The sequence below is a fragment of the Triticum urartu genome, chromosome 6 (assembly GCF_003073215.2).
Source record: "Triticum urartu cultivar G1812 chromosome 6, Tu2.1, whole genome shotgun sequence".
Lineage (NCBI taxonomy): Eukaryota > Viridiplantae > Streptophyta > Magnoliopsida > Poales > Poaceae > Triticum > Triticum urartu.
Genome location: NC_053027.1, coordinates 553246978 through 553271154, shown reverse-complemented (window position 1 = coordinate 553271154; position 24177 = coordinate 553246978). Strand labels below are relative to the sequence as shown.

General features: G+C 48.3%; 3 protein-coding genes across 3 annotated transcripts; 2 read left to right on the top strand and 1 right to left on the bottom strand.

The window, feature by feature from the left end:
• Positions 1 to 965: 965 nt before the first annotated feature.
• On the top strand, positions 966 to 6543 carry LOC125515283 (clathrin interactor EPSIN 2-like). The gene is made up of 14 exons (XM_048680727.1): positions 966 to 1227; positions 1626 to 1754; positions 1850 to 1901; positions 2073 to 2152; positions 2234 to 2312; positions 2408 to 2491; positions 2601 to 2746; positions 2850 to 3155; positions 3294 to 3335; positions 3419 to 3514; positions 3593 to 3804; positions 4010 to 4209; positions 4604 to 5540; positions 5625 to 6543. Exons 2-14 carry the CDS (start codon positions 1720 to 1722, stop codon positions 6182 to 6184), a joined length of 2829 nt encoding a protein of 942 aa, XP_048536684.1. The 5' UTR covers positions 966 to 1227; positions 1626 to 1719; the 3' UTR covers positions 6185 to 6543.
• On the bottom strand, positions 6315 to 8074 carry LOC125515284 (agmatine coumaroyltransferase-2-like). Its single transcript, XM_048680728.1, has one exon. The coding sequence runs from the start codon at positions 8007 to 8009 to the stop codon at positions 6648 to 6650; it is 1362 nt and encodes a 453-aa protein (XP_048536685.1). The 5' UTR covers positions 8010 to 8074; the 3' UTR covers positions 6315 to 6647.
• A 4080-nt stretch (positions 8075 to 12154) lies between these two features.
• Positions 12155 to 14595, top strand: LOC125512919 (protein SRG1-like). The gene is made up of 4 exons (XM_048677983.1): positions 12155 to 12569; positions 12649 to 12908; positions 13689 to 14016; positions 14141 to 14595. The coding sequence occupies exons 1-4, from the start codon at positions 12327 to 12329 to the stop codon at positions 14381 to 14383; spliced, it is 1074 nt and encodes a 357-aa protein (XP_048533940.1). The 5' UTR covers positions 12155 to 12326; the 3' UTR covers positions 14384 to 14595.
• The last annotated feature ends 9582 nt before the right edge of the window (positions 14596 to 24177 follow it).

Below are 24177 nucleotides of genomic sequence, written 5' to 3'. Positions count from 1 at the left end.
ATATTTGGGTTGTAAACTAGTTTTGATAAAAATTTGAGCATTTTTGGCCCTGACGGACAGGATAGGGCAAAAGGATGCGTCCGCGCGATGGGCGCACGACCACCGCATCCCAGGACACGCCCGGACACAACCCCAAATCGCTAGCCAAACGCTCTGAATCCGGATAAAATGGACGTCCGTTTGGGGTCGCGCGATGAAGTTGGCCTAAACCTGTGGTAGTTTGTTTGTTACCGAGAAGGTAGTACTCCTATACTCGTGAAACTTCTGGCACGTCCCTAAAAAAATGAGAGAAACTTCTGGTACTGTTTTTTTTTCTTCTGCTTTGCGATTCGTTAGTAGTACATGATGACACCATGGCACCGTCTTACATGGCGGGTCGATTTACACAATTTAGTAAATCGGAAATGCCGAGTACCTGACGTCAGGCACGTGCACATGATAAATTGAACGTTTTACGATGACAATTGTAGTGAAACAAAGATGGTAAAATCAGCTGGCGCACATGGAGATTTTCTTTGGAAAATAAACTGAATCACGAAGTTACCATACTTGCCAACTAAACTTGTCGTAGAAAACGCTCGATTTGACATGCTCAAATTCTGACTGTTGCGGCGTTATCAGATTCTAATAAATACGGTATGTATATAAGATCCGAATTATGGAATGCAGTAATATTTTTCTGAGAAAGTATACACACCCATTTTCTGCGTGCCTGTCCTTTCTCTTTCGCAGGTCCCGACTACGGACACGAGACAGAGAGAAAAATGCTATTTCTACGGACACCAGATTAGATTTTTTTTGTTAGAAGAGAAGCGCGCAACTGATCACGCGTCGGCGTCGCCAACCCGCTGGCTGGTTCACCCATTGTTTGAACTAAACCCCCCAAAAAAATGCTTAATTAGCCGAGCACCAGCAGAGCAGCCAGCAGCAAAGGGGAAAGGAAAGGGAAGCAGCACAAAAGAAACGAGATTATTGTTCTCCCTCCCCTCCCTCGCACCCGCCTACCCTCCGTAGCCAGCCAGCGACAACTCAGGGAGACGAGACGAGACGAGAGGAAAGCGCCCCCGCCCGCCCCCCATTCCTCGCTCCCTCCCTTCCGCCTCGCGCCCGCGCGTGGAATCCCCTTTGACTCGCAGCTTCCCCCGCCGACGCCCGCCAGCCGCGCCTGCCGGCGGGTCGACCAGCGGCAGTCCGATCCGCCGCCGCTCGTCCCGCCTCCTCACCCAGGTTCGTCCCGCGCACGTCCCGAGCTCCTATCGCTGCTGCTGCTGCCTGCGATGGCCCGCCGGATCCGCGCTTGCTGCCGCTCGGGGCCGGGGAATGACCGGATCTCCTGCCGGGGGACCGGGGCTCTGTCGGCGGCGCCCGCTAGATCTGGGGCGGGCGCGCCGTACGGACGCACGCACGCACGCCGCGGCGGGTTTTCGAATTCACGCGGATCTCCTGCCCGTTCCTGCTGTTGGAGCCGCGCCCGCTTTTCGTGCCGGATTCTGCCTACTCTGTTTGGCTGTTAGGATCGTTTGTTCTTTTGAGCTTGCTTCTCGGCGATGCTAAGCCTGTACAATCGGAGTTGAAATGGTAGCGGTAGGTGGCAGCTTGGATCTCACCAGCAATGGATTGTGCAGGTCTCCTACCGAGGAGGAGGAGGAGGAGGAGCAGGAGGAGGGGAGGCTGACACCCGGGTGCGCGCAGGGGGCTAGCTAGATTCGGAAGGGCGCCATGAAGAAAGTGTTCGACCAGACGGTCCGGGACCTGTACGTGACCTCCATGCCATCTGTCTGTTCATTCGAGCGAGAGTTGTTCGTTTGCCAATAATAGTATTTATTCGTTCCTGTCTTTCTCCTTGCAGGAAACGCGGGGTGAATAAAAAGGTCCTCAAGGTGCCTGGCACGGAACAGAAGGTGAGGAGATCCCAGGCCCTCTTTCATGCACAAAAGCACAAGCATGCCTTAAGCATGCTGTTGCCAAATTCGCCTGATTGCTCACTGCATACATCCAGTTGCTACGAAGCATAATCTTAAGATGAGACTGCTCTTGTATTAATCCGTTCCACGCAAACTGACCTGAAACAGATTCTCGACGCCACAAGCAACGAGCCGTGGGGCCCCCATGGATCCCTCCTGGCGGAGATCGCCCAAGCAACACATAACTAGTACGCCTTCTGCTATCCGGTTGCCGCTTTGCCGGACAGGGCCCTGTTTTCTTGCTTCTAATGTGCTTATCGTGTTTGCAGTCATGAGTATCAGATGATAATGAATATCGTGTGGAAGAGGGTCAGCGATACTGGTAAAAATTGGCGGCATGTGTACAAGGTATGCTCTTCTCTACAAACGCGAGTGGATGGGGAAACTAATCTTGATAATGCGTTGGACAGTTTAATCTGATGCTGTGTTTTGCTCTTTTGTAGGGATTGATTGTCCTGGATTACCTGGTAGCACATGGAACCGAGCGAGTTATTGATGACATAAGGGAGCATTCTTATCAGATATCGGTAATGCTATCAATCCTCTACTTCCTGCTTCAAGAGCCACACAGGCATCTCATCTTATGTTCCTCATCATGCTTGCTTGATGCTCTAAAAAATATAATCGGAATTGCAGGCACTAGCTGATTTCCAGTATATCGATTCTAGTGGGAGAGATCAAGGTAGCAATGTACGACGGAAATCCCAGAGCCTCGTTAGTTTAGTTAATGATAAGGAAAGGATACTGGAAGTTAGGCAGAAAGCACTTGCTACCAGGGACAAGTGAGTGTAACTTTGTACTATGTTTGCTTCAAATATCTGATCGGCACACACTGTGTCGTAGACATGTTTCTTGTGCTGATTAGTTTTCTGCGTTCCTTTATAGGTATCGGAGTGCATTTGCCACGAGTGGACCACACAGGAGTCCTGGTGGATATGACAATGACCGTGATCGCTACGAAGGAGGTAGATATGATAACAGGAATGGCTATGGGAGGGAACGAGATGGGTATAGAGATGATGACAGATACAGTGGCGCTGGAGATACCCCCAATAGGGATGGAGATCGTTATTCTAGGGATTCTAATGAACGCAACAGGGAAGATGAATACAGAGGAAGTAATAGCAACCCTGAGTATGCAGAAGGATCAGGCCGCAGGAGCTACGGGGATGAGGAGGCTTATTCATCCCGGTCCGTTTCATCGCTTGTTTCGATCTAACATTCTTAAGCGCTGATTATAGGAGGGTCAACAGATGATTTTCAAGATTGTTTTTGTGTATTACTAATATATTGCCATTTATGTTAAACATCCTCCTGTTTCTGTTACAGTGGTCGTGGCAGCAACGCTGATGCGCCTACTCAGGATGAGAGGTAAAAATGTAGTGTTGTTGAGTTCTTACCTTTTAGCTTGTCCTTCCGGAGCTAGCTGTCTTAAGTTCTACCTGCTTTAACAGGCCTATTGAGCGGAAGGCTTCTAACCAGCAGATTGCTTCACCACCAAACTACGAAGATGTCACAGGAGATACCCAGGACAATCATCATGATGAAAGGTGATGATTCTATCCTACAATTTATAATCTGTAGATAGAATAATGACATCGGGAATCTGAGCCATCCATCCATTTCAGAAATGGAGGGAGTGTGCCTGCTGTTGCACCAAAGGTGTCTTCTCCATCTGTTCCTAGAACAAGCTTTCCCCCAGCCCCAGGGCAGGTGAATGGTGTTCATGATAAGCCTGTCGAGGTTGTAGCTGCACAACCACCTGCTCCTGCTGCACAACCACCTGCGCCTGTTGAACCGAATGGTTTTGATGAGTTTGATCCACGTGGATCAGTACCAGGTATAGTTTGTACTCTTTTAGCAGTCATTGCTCATGACTAAACCAAAGTTATGGAAAATAGCAATGTTTTTTTGTTCTATTTCTTTATAAACTGTACAAGAAGAACAGTTGCATGGAAGAATTTTGACTAACTGGCATGTTGCTGTTATAAATTTCTTTTGATGATTACTAAATACTAATTTCTTTCTTATGTCTATCCTTTCAGATGCTTCACCTCCGGTGAATACCTCACCGATAATGAATAGCTTTGAGATGGATTTGTTTGGGTCAGATCCTATTGGCGCCCTGGCTTTGGTTTCTGTGCCTCAGCCGACTGACGTCCCAAGTGTCGAGCCATCAGCAAGTTCAGGTTTTGAAACGGATAGTTTTATGGGCATGCCACCTGCTTCTAATGGATTCAGTGAGGTATGAATCTGTAGAACTTACTGCCATTTGCATAAATTAGCGCTGATGATAATGGGGAGAAGATACAATTTACACCGGACTGCTTCTTAAATTCTAGTGTCACTAGTTTACTTAAAGTAATTTAAACTGCCTTACAATTCCTTGAAATTTGACATACTGGATAAGTTGAGCACTAGTAAGGTAAAAATATTACTTAGCATAGTTGTTAAAATGTATTTATCCTTTGTGCATCTGGAGTAATGTTGGCTAAATTTCGGTCAGTATAACTTTTCTGAATTAAACGTGAAGTGACTTCCTTTTGTGATGGAATGACTGTTGTGTTCTGTTTTAATATGGTCATTATAGCCCACGCAAGCAGAGATTCAGCCTTTTCTCTTGTATTTAAATATTGTAGGCAATTGATGCTTCAAATCCTTTTGGAGATCCTACTCCTTTCAAGGCAGTTCAAGAAGAGAATCATGCAGCTTCTCAGACAAATGCGACCCCTGCTGGTTCATTCCAGGCCACAGGACCTGGTGCAGATGTAAATCCTTTCCAGCCTGCTTCATCCACTAGCTTTGGTTTTGAAGATACTCTCGGCGGTCTCAGTTTTGCATCCAATGCTGCACCTGGGCAACAGGATATTTTCGGAAGCACCACCTCCTTACCTTCGGGGGTTTCACATGCAAATCCGTCCCAACAGGCACCCCCAGCTTATGTTCCCTCCCAGGCATCTCAGCCTATTACTCATGCTCCTCAAGCAGTGGCACCCAATACTCATGCTGCTCCCATGTTTGCTCAGCCACAAGCATATCCTGCAGCCATGAACCCATCATCATTTTCTCAGGCTGCTGCGCCATCATTTGCTCCTCCACAGCCACCTCAACATGCTGCACCATCATTTGCTCCTCCACAGCCACCTCAACATGCTGCACCATCATTTGCTCCTCCACAGCCACCTCAACATGCAGCTCCAAATCTACCATCAGGCCCATCAAACTTTTATATGCAACCGGCTTCACAGAATGGAGCACCACCATCCTATGTTCCTCCACAGTCTTCTCATCTCCCACCTCAACACGCATCTCAGCAAAGCTTCCTCCCACAAACTGCTGCACCAGCACCACAGGCACCATCAATATCTCGAGGGGCATCTCAGCCTTTTGGTGCCCCAAATTCAGTGCCATCTGGTGCCAGCACTCCTCTGCAGTCAAGTTTATCAGCTCCCCCAGAAACACTAATTTCAGCTTTGCAAGTTAGTCAGACCCAGCCAGTGAAGAAATTTGAGCCCAAATCTACAGTTTGGTCTGATACATTGACCCGGGGTCTCGTTGATTTCAACATTTCTGGTGGTAAGTGGCTTTTGTCTATGCGCCTGCAATGTCCTCATTCTGTTTTTGTGTGTTTTGACCTAATTGTATGTTGTTTTTTTACAGCAAAAACCAATCCACACGCAGATATTGGAGTGGACTTCGATTCAATCAACCGCAAGGATAAAAGACAAGACAAGAAGATCTCTCAAGCACCTGTAGTATCTACGATCACCATGGGCAAGGCCATGGGCTCTGGCTCTGGCATTGGCCGAGCTGGTGCGAGTGCCGTTGCACCTCCTTCCAACCCAATGGGTGCGGGGCGGGGTGTCGGTATTGGTGGTGCTGGTTATGGTGGCGGAATGGGAATGAACCGGCCAATGGGGATGGGAATGGGAATGGGAATGAACCAACAACCCATGGGAGTGGGGATGGGGATGAACCAGCAACCGATGGGGATGAACCAACAACCCATGGGAATGGGCATGGGGATGAACCAACAACAGATGGGAATGGGAATGGGGATGAACCAACAACAGATGGGAATGGGGATGGGGATGGGCATGAACCCGGGGATGATGCGGCCTCCTCAGATGGGGATGGCTCCCGGCGGCATGCCTGGCGCCGGGTACAACCAGATGGGTGCTGGATATGGCGGCCAGCAGCCATACGGCGGGTACAGGTGAGATTACACAGCGGTGGATCGAACAGCGAGGGTTTGAGAAAACAGTTTAGCAGGCTTTCGGATTTTGCTCACCTGGGTTTCCCTTATGTATGATTTCTTTTGTTGGGGGGGTATAATTTTTATCACTATTCTTTTTCCTATCCATCCCATGTTGGATATACTGTATCTACTGAAATGTATCGACATGGCACTGCCACAACTGCCGCGTTGTGTTTGGATGCAAAGCCACATGATATTACAAGCTTGGTTGGTTGTAGTTGTATAATTCTCTATAGGCTACTCTTGTCACCAAACATATGTTATTTGTTTCAGCGTTCTTGCTGGATAGGCAATAAAAGGATGTACTACCATTTTGTCGAATTTTTGTTTTTGTTCGCGCCATTTGAGCAACATTTGTTATCATAGATAGATTGGTTCTTGATCAAACAAGACTAGAAACTTGCGGAAAGAAGAGTGGTAAAAATCTAGAGTTTTGAGAGGCCGGATGTGCAGCAGTTCCTGAAGGCATCCATGTCGCGGCGGAAGAGGGAAACGTAGGCGTCCACGCTGCCGCTGCCGGCGGAAGACGCCACGAGGAAGGCCACGCCCTCCACCGGCACGTAGCTGGGCATGAAGAGGAAGGGCCGGCCACCCCCCAGGTCCAGGTCATAGAACGGCAGCCGCACCCAGCTGTTCACCTCGACGTTCGGGCTCAGCACCATGTCCGCCGCGTCGGCCGTCGGCACCAGCCGCTCCTCCTCCACGGCCCCGGAGCAGGCGAAGTCGATGAAGGATCTGTAGTAGGTGTCGTCGACCCGCGCAACCGCCCGGCCGATGAGCTCCGCCGCGTGGCGCAGCGGCATGTCCACGAGCTCTCGCGCGGTGGCCGTCGGCCGCGCCCAGAGCACCACGTTGCCGGTGTACCCGTCCGGCACCGGCGGCCTCATCCGCCTTCGCCCGTCCACTCCGATGAGCAGGGCGGTGGCGTCGCCCCCGTCGAACCCGCGCGCCCGCGTCACGCACCGCCACAGATGCGCCAGCACGCACTGCACCGTGCTCGTGCTGTGCCGCGCCCCGGCCGACGACGCCTGCGCCTTCAGCTTCGCGATGCGCTCCGCGCTGAAGTGCACCCTCTCTACCACCACCTCCTCCTCCTCGCCGCCGCCACCGCCGGCGTCGTCGTCCTTGCGGGCGTCGTATGGCTTGAACTCGGCGCGGCGGTGCTCGTGCTCGATCTTAGGCGGGCTGCGCGGCGGGAAGAACGACGTCCGGTCGTGCACCGGGGCGGGGTCGACGGGGGCGCCGCGCGTGGCCTGGCCCCACGCGAGGATGAAGTTGCAGAACCCGCGGCCGTCGGCGACGGTGTGGTGCACGGTCAGGCCGACGACGAGCGACCCGCACGCGAACCGCGTGGCCTGGACCAGCATCAGCTCGTCGCCGCCGCTCGGGTGCAGGCTCAGCGCCGCGCGAGTGGGCCGCAGCGGCATGACGCTGCCGAGCGCCACGCCGGCCGTCGCCTCGACGAACCGCGCGCCGGCGTCGTTGAGGAGGATGGCGCGGCGGCTGCCGTCGGCGTCCCGGGCGAGACGCCCGGCGAACTCGCGGTACTCGACGAGGGCCCTGGCGAGCCCGGCCTCGAGGACGCCGTTGGGCGGGGCCGGCGGGTGGAAGGCGTAGATGACGGAGACCTGCGTGTCCAAGTTGGCCTTGTCGAACACTGAGAGCGGGACGACGTTCGTCGTGAACGGAGGAGCCACCGGGCGGTGGCCGCCATAGTCAGGCTTGATGGACTTGGATGACTGCACCGTGATCTTCATACGGCAAGCTAAGAAAAATGTTGCACGCATGTACGCGAGCAAGATGGGGATGAACAAAACTAGCGCGAACGTGACATCTCTCTATATATCCCAGCAATTTGCACGAACACACGCAAATATAACGAGGCAACTGATCTCATCGAGTTTCGAACTTTTTTGTCCAAACAAATAAAATAATGAAAATAGGTATTCAGAACCTTTTTTGGTCGAACAAAAAATTGAAAGTGTCTAGAAAAAATGGATTTTTTTCTCTAAAATGAACACTACCACACTGACCATTCTCCGAAAGTTGCGAACTCTTTGTCCAAACAAATAAAACAATAAAAATACGTATTCAAAACCTTTTTTTGTCAAATTTTGAAGAAAAAATTAAAGTGTCCAAAAAAATTGATTTTTTTTTCTTCTAAAACGAACACTACCATGCTGATCATTCAGAGAAAGTTTCAAGTTTTTTTTGCCAAACATATATTAAAAAAAATACAAAGACAATAGACGTTCAACCCCTGTTTTGGTCAACTTGCCAGCTGATATGGACACTGACTGGAAGGGTCAACTGATCAAGACCAGTAAAACTGACCAGAAACCGGTTTGAGGGGAGACAGGGTTGAAAGTTGCTCGGTTTTGAAAGTTGACGGTTGTAATTTAGAATGTAATAAAGTTTAGAGTTGTTTCTTAGACATTTGTGTCAACTCAGGATTGAAATATGGACATCTCCCAACTTTCAAAACCGGGCATATTTGTAAACTTACTTTCTAAAGGCATATATTTAGTTACTGCTTTTGGTAATCATAACAATATAAGATTACTATTATCAACTTCCTTAATATGTCCATAATACTCATGACTAAAAATTATTCCAATCTAATTTCACCTCATATACCCTAATACCCCCTCCGTTCCTAAATATAAATCCTTTTAGAGATTTCACTATGATTATATACAGATGTATATAGATATATTTTAGAGTGTAGATTCACTCATTTTGCTCCGTATGTGGTCCCTTATTGGAATCTCTAAAAAGACTTCTATTTAGGAACGAAGGGGGTAGAATCCAATAACTGTACTACACACCATATTTTCAACAAGAGAGTAATATATTAATATTAATATCAAGAGAATAAAAATTGAGAGAAGTCCATATTTCAGGCGTTCCCCAATCCAAATTTGTGTCCTTTTTGAATAGTCTCAACTTCTTCAAGGTCTCCACTAGGCCTTGATATTGCATCCTTTGTTTTTCCTATGATATCAGGCGCTCATAAGCCTACGGAATTGAAAAGGACATGCTACTCAATCATGTGTTTTTCCCGTCCCTGTGTTTTGAGTCATGTGAATCAATGTCTAAAAGTTTTGATTTTTTTTTTGAAATTTCTAACCTAACTCTCTCAATGTTTTCAACCATATATTGTGGTTATGGTAGTCGGCTTTTCTTCAGTGTGTCCGTGAGTTTGCCTTGGCCGCCTGTTGCTATGAAGTCGAAGCTGCGGTGCGGGGGCCCGATGGCGTACGATGACTGGCGATAGGTGGCCCGTTCGGCAATCTCCCGTGATGCCAGCCTCGTCTAGTTTCTCTGTAGTTCTTAGCCGGAGTCGGAGCTGCGTTGCCCTTTTGTGGGTGGAGGGCGATCCACCATGTAAGCGTAGTGTTGTTTTGCATCTAGTAGAGTTGTCGTTTTTCTCCTATTTCTTTGATCTTTGGATCCTCCCCATATTGTTGTTCCACTGCTTTCTACTAATTGAACCTAGTAATTTGCTGGATCTTTCAAAATAAAAAACAATATAACAAACTTCTTTTTTGAGGGAACAATATAACAAACTTTGCATGCAAAGGAATGTCATGGCTCACCTGCATAGTTGCATCCTACGAAAACAATTCAATGGATGTGACCAAACTCAGACATGATAATTTTTTTGTAAGATTAACGCAAGCTGGGAGTATCAAAGATATTTTTTTAAACAATGCTGCGCCAATGATAAGAATCTTGCTAATATCCATCCTTTGTCAGCATGAATGTAGTCTAAAAGGTGACTTCAAAATAACATAAGCTATTGCATACAGGCGATAGAGTTTCCTCTGCCTCCCGTCACCGTCACCGCCCCCGCCTATCTACCTTGTCTCCAGACTCTAGTGGCATTAGGCCCATGGAGGCACGGTATATCCCAGCCCCTGCTGATAAGGGGGGCTTCATTTTTAGGTGTTTTTTTTTGAGTTTGACTAGGGTTTGTGTCCTAGAAAGTAAGGCGGTGGCGACACCCTGAAGATGGAGTAAGGTTCTCCCCGCCCAGCCCCATTCTGATGGCGTGTCTAGCGTCATTGGAGGGTGTGTGGAGGCGTGTCTCCAGCGGATCTTGCGGAATTTGTTCTGTGTTTATCTTTGATTGATCCGGTTGGTTCTGGTTTTCGTTCGTCTATATTCATGTATTTACATGTTGAATGTTTTCGATTTACGCTTCTCATCATCGAGAACGGTTGCTGTTCTGCAGCACTGGTCGTATGGGGTCTTAGCACGATGACTTTCTGATTGTCAACAACAAGGTTTGCCCGGCTCTAGTGAAGGAGGGGCAGTGACGGCAGTGCGCCTTCGGCTCGCTACAGCGCTTATAGTCGTCGCTAGGTGGTCTATGAACCCGAATATAATTTCTTTTACCTCTGGTGTTCTTTATACCATCTTGATGTTTCATGACTTGATTAAAAGTTTTCGTGCGTAAAAAGGAAAGTGATCTAAGAGCATCTCCAACGGCCGTAACAAAAATTTCGCGCCCAATAAAAGTTTTAGCGCGTCACTACCAGATGCCCAAAAACACGTGCCCCAAAAGTAGACAGTGCAAATTGTGAAGCGCGCGCAATCCGGAGTCCAAAATATGCTGCGCGATAGCGTTTTTCAGCGCGCGTCCTAAATCTTTTAGCGCTACAGCATCTGCTGGAACTATTCGGCGCCAAAAAAACAAAATTTTAGTGTGCAAAGCTCTTTTTGGACGCCTGTTATAGATGCTCTAAAGGCTTACAACCTCGCTAGGTGGTCTACCGACACAATGAGAGCGTTTTGGCAACTTGTAACAATAATGAGGGTGAGAGTATCCAAGGCAATTTTTCAGAACAACGCTGCACTGATTAAAAGATAAGGCTTACTACGGATAAAGGGTTTGGCAACTTGACAACTTGACAACGAAGAGGGTGAGAGTGTTTTCCTATTTTTCTTAGGGCAAGCACAAAGCTTTATTACGAAACATTCTGGGCTTCATCGGCCAATACAACATTAGCTACAATAGCTGAAACATCATCATCTAAGACAAGATCCTCTCCATCAGGGAGTGATGAACCTAGTTGCGCTAGGTAGTGGCGCAGGCATGTTTGCATCACGCTTACAATGAAGAAAGTCACACATAGTGAACCAAAGTTTGGCCTCCCCAATATCCTGTGCTTCCTTGGAGAAATCAGCAGCAAATGGACCAGACACATTGAAGGCGCGCCCTGCCCTGACAGCCACAATCTGGCCATCAGAATCTTGCTCCTGAGCTCACATGTACCGTACCAGCCAACCAAGCGGCCTGTCAAAATTACCAACAAAAAATTGCAATCAATTCAAATAATTAATGTAGCAAAAAGACTAACAAGATTTGACATTCATGATGGTCCGTCAAAATTCGCTGCTCTAATTTGAAGCTTTTTGGAGCTCCGATCTTGCATACAAAAGCTATTATTTCCTCACGAAATTTCACACGCAGCTATTTTTTTTTAGAAAAGGAGAATGACCCTCGGTCTCTGCATCTAGGCGATGCATACGGCCACATTTTACACGCAGCTATAGGACACCCAAACATGTTGTTGCTAAGCATTTTTTTTCTATTGTTTTCGAACTTACCGTTCATCCATCCAGATGCACGTGAGCTCGGTGACACAAAGGATACGTGTCGTCTAACCACGCAGGGAGGGAGGCGGCACGTGCCAGACCCGGGAGGGAAACGTCGACCGCTAGCTCGAGCACCACCGTTTTTGGTTTTGGTTCAAATGGCCACCAATCTCTCACGTCACTGCATGTCTGCATCTGCATGATCTCCAGCTCCACGCCCGTCCAGGCGGTGCCGCTGTAGCCGTGCGTCCGGGGACACGCATTCATGGCCATATGCATCTTTCTGATATAGAGGTCGGGGAATTCCTCTTTTTCGAAAAAAAAAATCTTGCCCGCGCGTCCAACTGCGGCCGTCGTCCGCTGAATGCTACGCGCATGATCGTCCAACAGACAAAGCCGAGCTTCAAGCCCGCTGCGCTGCGCCCAGGAGAAGAGAAACTGCCAAAGCGGGAGCTCAGCACTAGCAGCAGTAACAACCAACCAAAACCAAGCAGCCAACCATGTCATACGGCCAACAATTCAAGATACGCGAGGTGCCCCCGATCGTGCAGGAGCTGGTGGCCGGCGGCGTGCAGGAGCCGCCGGGCCAGTACGTGGTCCCCGAGCAAGACCGTCCGGCCGCGGCGGCGGTCTCGGAGATACCCGAGCCCATCCCCGTCGTCGACCTCAGCCGGCTGTCCGCCAACAGCGCCGACGAGCTCGCCAAGCTGCAGTCCGCCTTGCAGAACTGGGACCTCTTCCTGGTAAATTTATTCTCAAACTTCTTTCGGTTTTCTTGTCGTCGTGTGATGTGATGAAGTGGTCATTTCGATCTTTCTCCAGGCCGTTGGACATGGAATGGAGCCTGGTTTTCTTGCCGAGGTGACGAAGGCTGTGAGGGAGTTCTTCAAGCTCCCGCTAGAAGAGAAACAGAAGTACTCGAACATTGTCGACGGTGAGAAGATGAGCTCGGATGGGTACGGCAACGACATGGTCGTCGTGGAACATCAGGTCCTTGACTGGAACGACCGGCTCAGCCTCCTGGTGGAACCCGAGTCGGAGAGAGCCTATGCACTGTGGCCAACGCAGCCACCTTCTTTCAGGTCCGTGCCCTCTAGGTTTTTGCCATGATCTGTTCAGTGGAGTTGGAAACTCCGACCTGTTGGCATTGAGATTCACCGAAAAACAGCGTAAGTAGTTTCATTTTTAGGTTTCCACTGGAATCAACATATACTACATATCTTCATTAATTCAGAAATACATATCCTTCCAAAAAACGTGCTGCTAGATCTTTTAATCTTTATTTAATACACTTATGCATACAGAATATCAAGATTCTAGTATAATGTCATAATAAATCTTAGACTTGTCATGAAACCTATACAACCAGTTATGCATGTAAACGGCAATAATCCGCTTATGACTTCACCCAAGCATACAAGGACAGATGTAATGAAAGAAGGAAAAAGTAGCTCCGCAACTCGCCCAATTACAACTCGTCTTACTATCTGATCTTTCTAGAAGTATTTTGGGCCTCTAAGCACTTTCTTGCTTGGCACTACTCCAATGAATGAACTTCGATTCGGACTGTGCCGGGACCCCATTGGCTGCATTTCAAGAAGTAATATGGCTGAGAAATTATCTTCTCTGTCTCGATGTGACTAAGCATGCCTATGAGACAATGGTCAAATATGTCCTTGCTTTATTATCAACTTTTGAGTTTTTCTTACAAGTTGAACAATAAAAAAGACGCCAGGTCATTACATATCAATATAGATTGATGAGTATATTTTCAAATTGCAATCCATGATAAAAACCCTAAACTGACGAGTAACCGATTCAATACATTTCTCTTATCATCCATAGTATATTGTGTTGCGCAGAGACATTCTATGCGAGTACACGGTCCGATGCAGACTGGTGGCAAACCTTATGCTGCAAAACCTAGCCAAGCTTCTCAATTTACAGGAGGAATACTTGACAACCATGCTCGGTGAGAAGTCCTTAACCCAAGCTATAATCAACTACTACCCTCGGTGCCCCAAGCCGGACCATGTCTTGGGCCTTAAGCCCCATACCGATGCTTCGATGATCACGGTCAACTTCATTGATGATGATGTTAGCGGGCTCCAGCTCCAGAAGAATGACATATGGTACAACGTGCCCATCGTCCCAAACGCATTGGTTGTGAACATAGGGGATGTAATGGAGGTAACTTTATTGTGTCTGTTGGTAGTTGGCTATATAGTTTGTAACTTTGTATGATCCCGTCTTGTACATTGTCAAGCTAAGATATATATGCATCTCTCTGTTTCATCCTAGTGCATGTATGCAGGTAGTGAGCAACGGGTTGTTCAAAAGCCTAGTGCATAGGGTCGTGACCAATGCGGAGAAAGAGCGCTTGTCGTTGGTGATGTTCTACACGTTGGACCCAGAGGCGGAGATTGAGCCGGTTCCAGAGCTGGTGGATGACAAGAGACCTAGACGGTACGGGAAGATGAAGAGCAAGGACTACCTAGCGAAATTCTTTGACACTTATGCAACAGGGAAACTAGCCATCGACTCCATGAAGATCTGAATTAGGATTCCAATGCGAATAAGTTTGGAGAGGGTATGCTCGTGTATGTGAGCGACTTCAATTATACTGTGTAAAAAAGAAAGTTCAGTGAGTACTATGGTCATGTTTCTTCCAATGACCAGTTTGTAACGAGTTAATAAATGGGCTTGGCCCATGAAGAATTTCTGAAATTTCTAATGTAAATCTCAAAAGGGCCATGTGTAAATGGTGAGTGGAGGCGTAATCTTTAGTCGCACCCCGAAAGTGGAGGAGGTGTGAGACCAACCTAAATAGTGGAGTCTTCCGCGTCTCCACTAAGTGATGGGTATGAGGATGGCAAGAGAACACCACACGCGTGCGCTTGCCTTGCCTGGCCTAGGCTAGGGCCAGGGTGCAGGGCGCGGGCGTGTGACATGCGTGTGAATGGTCCACCGAAATCCAGTCCATAGACTTGCAGGAGCGCGGATTACTTTTGCCATTTTATTTTTTTGATGTTTTGACAGCCAATTTTAGGATCACGGATTCCTTTTGCCATTTTATTTTTTGATGTCTTAACCGACAAGTTCATTGTTTTCTTGTTCGGTAAGTTTACGATTTGTAAACCAAGCCATTTTGAGATCATGATCGCGACCCGATATAGGGTCGGTTCTCCTATATATACGACTTACCATCCACGACCAAAGACACACCGGAAAAAACGAGGGTTTTGCCTCATCTTGCAACTTGCGCTGCCACTGTAATCTACTCCATGGTGAATGTCGGTGAGCATTGGCGAGCGGGTCTCCGGAACCTCTCGCCCTTGTGATTCTACACCGGAAGAGGGAGAATTAGGGTTTGGGAAAGCGCTTCACGCAATTACTCAAGTTTGCCATCACAGGTTGTCTTCCATCCAGGTTGTCTTCACGCGATTACTCGTATTTGTTCGCTGTTTTCCAAGTTCTTTTGGATTTCTTTCAACATCCACGTTCCTGAACAAGTAGAACAAGAGCGAGAAGAGAAAGAAACATAAAAGGTGCGAGATGAAGAAGAACATCACGAACACTTGGTGAGGATTAAGAAGCCAATGGGAAAGAACAAGGCGTCCGGGGAGAAGGGATGAGATAGGTGGGAGGATGGGGACCAGATGCATTGAATAGATGTAGTTGGCCATTGTTCATTGAGGTGGATAGGCTCTGGCTGCTACACATGACAGAACTTCTGACCAGTGGGAACAGAACCGTGTGGAATTAAAGACTGATATACGCCAAAGCAAATGAGAATACGAGATGATAAAGTTTGCAGTACAGTGTGGTTAATATAGTGGTTGAGGATCCCAAGACACATGAACAGATATGACTCGAGTGGGCAGCGTCGCTGACGGTGTCCTGGACTAGGGGGTACTCACCACGTCATCTCCCGATCTGTTGGGGTGGGCCGAGGACCCCCATGGCCGTATACTCATGGGCCAGTTCGGACAACTGCCGCATACATGGAAGATTTTACAAGACTTGGTGATCAATACAAGGACTCCTCCCCACCGGCGTATTCGGCTAGGACTCTTGTTATCCTAGGCCTCTGGTGCATTATATAAACCGAGGCCAGACTAGTCGATAGATATATACAGACAATCATACCATAGGCTAGCTTCTAGGGTTTAGCCTTTCCGATCTCGTGGTAGATCAACTCTTGTAATACTCATATCATCAAGAATAAATCAAGCAGGATGTAGGGTTTTACCTCCATCAAGAGGTCCCGAACCTGGGTAAAACTTCATGTCCCCTGCCTCCTATTAAGATCCGCCTTAGAAGCACAGTTCGGGACCCCCTACCCGAGATCCGCCGGTTTTGACACCGACATTGGTGCTTTCATTGAGAGTTCCGCTGTGTGATCGACAAAGGGATCGATGGCTCGTCTGCGGATTAACTGCGACGTCGACATCTTCATCACCGGCTCGCCTGGTCACCTTGGCTCGACCGAGGACTGTGCCCTACCTCCGATCATCATGTTCGGATGAGGGCCTGCATCAACATCAACTCTGATCTCTATCAAGATCATGGAGGAATCATCCAGGGAGCCCGGGGGCTCAACGTCAACATTGCCCTCGGGCGACCGTACTGTTTTTCTAGACAACGAACTTGTATCCGCCGCCACCGCCTCCTCGAGCGTCGGTTTGACGATTGCTCCAGTGGAATAGTGCAGAATTACTTCTACAACAGCCATGCAAAATTTCCTCGAGTTCCGATGGAGGAATCTCTGACAATCTATGATATACCGGAGCCCTGTCAAATCTGGACGGGAATCTGGACGAGTTTAGGGCGTGGTCTCCAGAGCCCAGCTCATAGATCCTTTGAAAGATCCAACCGTTCATCTACTGCGGAATTCTCATATCTACCACCCCTCCAAATTTCAGCTCGATCCGACGGTTCAAACTCCGGGAACCTTCCGATGAGTGGACCAATTTTAGGATTCATTTTCTGCGCGAATACGGATCTGACCCGAATTCATGTTTCTTTATGAACGTGATATTGGACAACCTTTTTAGAGGAATTCTCTTCTAGGGTATTGTGCGTCGTTTTTAAACACATGCCCGTAAAATTTTAAGCCTCCTCTGAGGTCATCTTCATCATCGTGCTGGTGTCAAACTAGTCCGGCAATATTGCTCCAAGGCTGCCGACCTGCGCTAGACACGTCGTCACTTTGTTGAGCCGAGCTCAACTTCTTCGGATCATCATCTCGGCAAGCCGAACAAGAGTCCGGGATCGTGAAGGATAAATCATCACCAACATCGCCGCCCCACGGATTACACGGAGCGGGCATACCGGCATCGTCGCACGGTCGCTTCATCAAGCCGGCATCGACCACGTCATGACCTGCATCGGCAGGGCCGCACTATTGCTTCTTCAAGCCGGTGTCCATCACGCCGACCTACTTCGACTCATCAGCTGACATCGAGGCTTCGACATCTCGGCTGGATCGGGGGTTTCGCCATCTCTTCATCAACCTACTCTGGACACTTCGGCGTCACTAGCCGACTAGCTCCGTCACGTTAGCTGGACCGAGGGCTTTGCCTCGGCGAGCCAACCTTTGACAGCATTGCCATGCCGTCGTTTTATCGCCCATCAGGCAATGGGTGTGCGGATCGAGTCCCAATTTTGGGAATCACCTTCCTTCGGAACGCTACAATAAATAAATCAGGTGCTATTAATCCCAGTATTTTTTGCTTGTTTGGGTTCATTTTTTCCAAGGAATTATTACTCTGGCTTGTACATCATATGTACACAGGTCTATCAAATGGTGGCCGCATTAACGACGGTCGCATGGTGGTTCGGTCAGTCTCCGTACATAGTCCGGCGAATGCCGCATCCGGAACTCGGACCGACCTGTGAATTCAGGCTTTGCCACGCCTTTATCGCATCACGCCGACGCCCTGCATCGACATTGACTTCGGCGCCAGGCCATATTTCTTTTATTATTCACTTTGCATAAATTATTTATTATGCAACATTTTTTCAATTATTATTACTATTATCTTCGATTTGCACTATTTTTTGTGCACAGGAAAATGATCCGGGGACTTCGGCATCATTCTGCCGGTCCGCATTGACCGTGCTATGTCACCACTTCGGCGTGTCGACCTCTCCGCTCCGCCACCTCGGGACAGGCTTGAGGGATGGAACCTTGTCCCGCATCAAGCTCGGACCACGTTATCAATGTCGAACACATTAACCAGCTAAGTCGCTTTCATGCTCAAAGTTTTAATTTTTAACTTGTGTTCGGCTCGACCTAGCATTATACTTTTTTGGAAAAAAGTTGCTTGTAAAAATTTCCTTGTCCAAACTTTGTTTGTGACACACATATTCAAATACTCCGTTTATTTGGGGGCTTCCTTTATGAAGTTTTTCCTCTTGCATATGATTATACTTGTACGGCTTCGTTCCTTATTCGTGTATTACGCCACAATATGCACCATATTGACTTAAGCGATTTGCAAGCTGGGTTGCCTGGCTCCTGTGCTTACCCCTACGTTCCCGATTGTTCGGCTAGGGAGTAAAGGGAGCACCTCTGCGATTGTCACGACCGGTTCCTTCGAGCTCTGACCTCAGACTGGGTGAAGCCGAAAGCTAGCGCTCCTATTGTTTTCAATCATGGTCGGCACACAACGGAACCCATGAGTACAAAAAATCTATTGCACAAGTCTCATAGTAATAATGAGCACCGAAGAAAGGTATCGGTGGGGGTACTATTTTCTTCAAAGATGCTTCTTACAGTTCGTCTGTAATATAGCATAAGTTCCCTGAGCACGCTTTGTCTGTTACAGCCTTATGGCCCGGTTGCCTGGTTATCAGAAACACTGTCGATATTCTCGATAGGTGGAGTACATAACACTTTTCGGTCATTGACCGAAGAAGGAGAAGTCGACGGTCGGTTAAGACGCGTTTAAAGTTTGGTTGAACAAAGATATGATATAAGTACTTCGGTACATACAATCATTATACATAAAACCTTTTACCCAAGTCACTTGGGGGCTCTTAAAATTTATATGAGCTATTTTATAGTAAATGTGTTTTCTTCTTGGTCGTTGCAAAGTCTTTTTCTATCGCTCCTTTTTCGACGTGAGTGTGTGGTCAATAGCCAGATAACCCATTTTCTCTCTAGTGACCGCTCGAGTTTAGTTCGCTAAACCGGTCTAACGAGAAGCACTCCGCCTTCGGGATAGGAGGCTGCAGCCGTAGGCTGACCCGCTTGAAGTCTTGAGATCGCATGTGTAATGTTAAAGCATGACAGAAGCACTCTTTTTTTCTAAGACCAATTTTTGGATTGGCACCGAACACTTGATCTTGTTCGGACGTCAAGTTTTTTACTGACGTTTTTTGGTTTTCCAAGCTTATGGCAGTTTAAAACTATTTGTGTGTTTTCAGCACAAGTCTCGCAGTGCAGTGCCGGACACCTTTATAGATTCGGCAAAAACATTCTCGGATCTCACTATATATGCATTGGTTTCGAATTGTGTCTTCGGTCAATAGTTGGGTTGCCCGGCTCCTGCGCTTGCCTCCTATGTTCCGCTTTGTTCGGCTAGGTGTGCAAAGGGAGAACCACTGCGATTGTGCTTCCAGCTCACATGGTTAAGCACCTCAGTGGAGAAAGCCGAAAAGTGACTGTCACAATAAGCGTAAACTGGTCAGAAATCCGATGACAGTGTTAAATGACGGGCCATTCATAACAATGGCCGAAGTGTTTACGGCTTGACCTCGACTGTCGCCGAACACTACCGGGGGCTATTAACTGGTCTCCCAAACTAAATCCTCGATATTTTGCTCTTACATTAGAGCTGAGGTTTCATGATCATGCTTAGCATGACAACCCAAAGAAAGGAACCGATAGATGGATTATTTTCTTTGAAAGACATTTTTTATGTTAAACAATAATATAACATATCTCTTTGCGTACCTTTGTTTATAAAACCGTATGGCCAGATTGCCTTGTTTGTCGTAAATCTTTGCCCTCATAAAGGCTTTATAAAGTAGGACAAACACTCATCGGCTACGGGCCGAGGAGGTGGAAGCCGATGGTCGGTCAACAAAGTTTTGTACAATGCGGATCCGAGCATTAATGACGTAAAGTACTTGGATACATAGAGTCATTACACATAATTTGTGATTTTACTATGGATATTGATCCTTAATTCGGCCACCCGTGCCCGCATTAAGGCTCGGGGGCTACTGGGCTTCGGGCTTATTATTTACAAATATTAAAGGGGCACATCGATCCCCCGATCTGGTGTTGCCACCCGACCAGTGTCTCGGGGGCTACTGCATTGCCTATCCAATGCAGAAAATTTTAAGTGCAATACAGTTTCCGAGGAGATTTTGATCCTCAGGTTGGTCGGCCGCACCCAACCTGAGTCTCGAGGACTGAGCACGCCGCTTTTTGTGTCCCGAAGTATCCTGCCGAGCTAGGACTTGATCCTCAGGCCGATTTTACAAATCAACCTGAGTCTCAGCGGCTACTGGGATCAGCGGTCTTACGTCATCCTTCAAGTGCATCTCGGGTTTTAAACCGATATACACCTTGTGGGCTACTGGCTATATATCTCGGCAGAGAATAAATTGCACCAATAAAAAATATTGACAAAAAATCGGCCCACAGTCGGGGTGGTGCACCACCTCGGAAGCAGTCCGGCATAAAGCTCGGGCCCTAGTGGCTGGCTCCATAGAGGGCATTTCCAGCATTAAGCTCGGCTAAACTCTTTCAACTTTTTTGGACCAAGATGATCTATGACATCTTGGATATAGTCCGGCGTTGGAGCTTGGACACAGTCCGACGTTGGAGCTCGGATACATTTCGGCGTTGGAGCTCGGAAGCAGTCCGACATTAGTGCTCGGCTGCAAAAGATACCTCGAATGCTATCCAGCGTTAGAGCTCGGACGCAAGAGGACACTGCCTCCCGGGAACAACTTCAAACCCGAGGTGTGGCATAAAAATAACAAGGCATTGATAAAGGCCGGAAACTTAAAGGGGCTCCTCGGATACCCGACGTATAAACTTGTCGAATGCATTTCGGTGATCCTCAAGATCGAAGATGAGAAGATTTGTTGAACCAGTTTTCAAGACAGACAACCGAAGATGAAGAATAGTTCGGAAGAATCGAGGAGCGTCTCTAACTTGAAGACCGGTTCAGGGGGCTACTGACGGTGTCCTGGACTAGGGGGTACTCACCACGTCATCTCCCGATCTGTTGGATTGGGCCGAGGACCCCCATGGCCGTATACTGATGGGCCAGTTCGGACAACTGCCGCATACATGGAAGATTCTACAAGACTTGGTGATCAAGACAAGGACTCCTCCCCACCGGCGTATTCGGCTAGGACTCTTGTTATCCTAGGCCTCTGGTGCATTACATAAACCGAGGCCAGGCTAGTCGATAGATATATACAGACAATCATAGCATATGCTAGCTTCTAGGGTTTAGCCTTTCCGATCTCGTGGTAGATCAACTCTTGTAATACTCATATCATCAAGAATAAATCAAGCAGGACGTAGGGTTTTACCTCCATCAAGAGGGCCCGAACCTGAGTAAAACTTCGTGTCCCCTACCTCCTGTTACCATCCGCTTTAGACGCACAGTTCGGGACCCCCTACCCGAGATTCACCGGTTTTGACACCGACAATCGCCGTGTGCTCCTATGCAATTTCGGCAACTAGCTATACTATTAACCATACTCTCATATAGTCTTGCCGTCATGCTCGCCGGTCCCTGGCAATAGGACCCCGCCCACGCTACCCATGCGGCTGGTTCTTCGCAAGTCAAATGGGAATTGAGAAAATAACTCTCTATTGAAAGTTCAACAAAAAACAGTCCCACTTTAACTTCTTTTTCAAAAGAAAACCCCCACAGAAATAAGAATTGTTCTTGTGGTGACGCTATGCAACCTTATCCACTTTTATCCACTTTAACTAAATATGATCATTTTCCTCGGCATCAACCACTTTAGTTGAACTTGGCAACATGAGTCCCACGCATAATTGCGTTATGAAAATTTTACCATTTTGACTGGGGAAATGACAATCGTGCTCAACGGCATCGTCTCCAGCATTGCAATTTGTGAGCTTGAAGCCATATTATTTGACATTTAACCTCTTCTATTTAGCAAGTGCGGTGAGCGTGGGCTATGGCCTGCCAAGTGTTTCATGTGTTCGACACTTCGACTGCACAAATGCATGCATGCATGCGGGCGGATGAACAGGGTGCTGGTGACATGCAAAGTCGTGGGTTCCCATTGGGATGGCCTCCAATTCAAGCCGTTCACCTACAACGGTGGAAGAGCCGCGATTCACGGCCCAGTTTACAAGCTTCTAATTGGTGAGATGATCCACACGTACCAAAGAATATGCCGTTGGTGTTGAGCTTAGAGCATCTAGTGCCAGACTTTGCAAATCCGACCGCTCAAACATTCACGGATACTGACCGGAGACGCCTCAAATTAATTCCTTTGTATCCGCCTCTCACATATTTCATCCTCTAAATTCATACAAAACATGTAAAATGAATCCTACATACTACATCTACGTACTACCCTAACTACTCTTCGTCGTCGGAGATGTCCACAACGAGGGCACCGACTGAACGGGCTGGTAGGAGGGCTCTGGCTCATCCTCCTCCTGCTCGACCTCATCCATGTAGGCGAACATCTCCGCCTCCTCCGCGTCCTTTTGCGCCTCCATCTCCTGCCCGCGATGGCGTCTTGCCTCCGTAGCCGACTCCGACCGGAGGGAATCGAGGATGGCTCCTGCTCCGCCTGCAGACCCCCCTCGCCAGTGTTCCCCACATTTTCCTCCTTCGGCTCATCCCGCTCCTTCTCAAAGTCCTCCTCCTCCACCTCCTTCTCCGGTTCCACTTCATCCGGAGGTAGCCCCGCGGCGATCCAGGCTTCGCGCCTGGCCTGGATCTACTCAAGGAGCTTGAGCCGACACTCCAGCGTCAGAAAGGGCTCGCTCCTCACCCGGCGACGTGGGGGCATGGCTACTAATCGGACGGGTGGAGCGGAAAGTGGCGGCGGCGGACATGAGGAGAAAAATGTGAATGGATGATAGGGTTTCAGTGCCACCGTTCGACCTAAATAGCTGGGCAATGCACTACGCGGCTCGCTGGAGCTGCGCCACGCCTCGCCACCGGTCCGACGGAGGAGACGAGCTTCAGACCGGCGGGTTTGAGGGCGTTTCCGCGTGGGACCCCGCCGTCAGATCGATGTGGCAGGCGTGCCCATATTCGCCCCATATTTGGGCTCAATATGAGGGTGCTGGTCAGCCCAGGAGTTTGAGGCCCGTTTAAGGCGTCCGTCTGGGTCGAGAAAACATGACCTGTCAGTGAACGGGAGGCCCGCCCTGGCGCTATGAGGCGGGTTTAAGATGTCCGGCCGTAGATGCTCTTGCACGTTGGAACCGACGGAGATGAACCACGGATCTTCATTCCCCCGCTAAAATTCGAGGGTTTTTCTTACACAGCATGCGTGGGGTTGGTGTGGATAAGTTCGACACCAAAATGGCCGGCGCTCAGGAAAATTGTCAGATTTAGTTGACACTTCAAACTACGATTATTCTTTGCTGAACTGTCAAAAATAAGGGCCACGCGACCCACGCGGCTGCCCCTTCCCACCCGCAGTAACCGCACAACATGTCTCCAGCAATCAAGACATGTTTTCCCTTTTCCGCAGCCAAAGCGGAGCTTCAAGCGATCAAACCCACATGCTTTATACAGTTACATGATAAACCATTTTGTTGGGTCCTCTCACCCTCGTCACTGCTTCGAGTTTTCCCAGCTAAGAAAACGATGGGTTCCGTTCGAGTCGTAAGCATGGTTCTCGCTTGGGTGAGAAACAACAAAATTGACCCTCTTTTGAAAGTTCAGCAAGGAATAATCCAAGTTCGAAGTTTCAACCAAAGCTGACCATTTTGTTGAGCACCAGACATTTTGGCGTTGGAGCTTAACCACACCAACTCCACGCATACTGTGTAAGAAAAACCTTTGAATTTCAGCTTCCATATTGCTATGTCGCGGCTCTTCCATATTGCTGCACCTGCACGGTTGTAGTTCAACGGCTTGAAATTGAATTGGACGCCATCGCAAAGGGAACCCACGTCTTTGGATGTCACAAGCAGCTTGTTCATCTGCATGCATCCATTTGTGCAGTCAGCTACATGAAACACCCAGGCCATAGCGCATGCTCACCGCACTCGCTAAGTAGAAGAGATTACACGCCAAATAATATGGCTTTGAGCTCACAAAATCTCAGTGTCGCAGACGATGCCGTCGAGGCGTTGAGCCATGGATTGTCGTT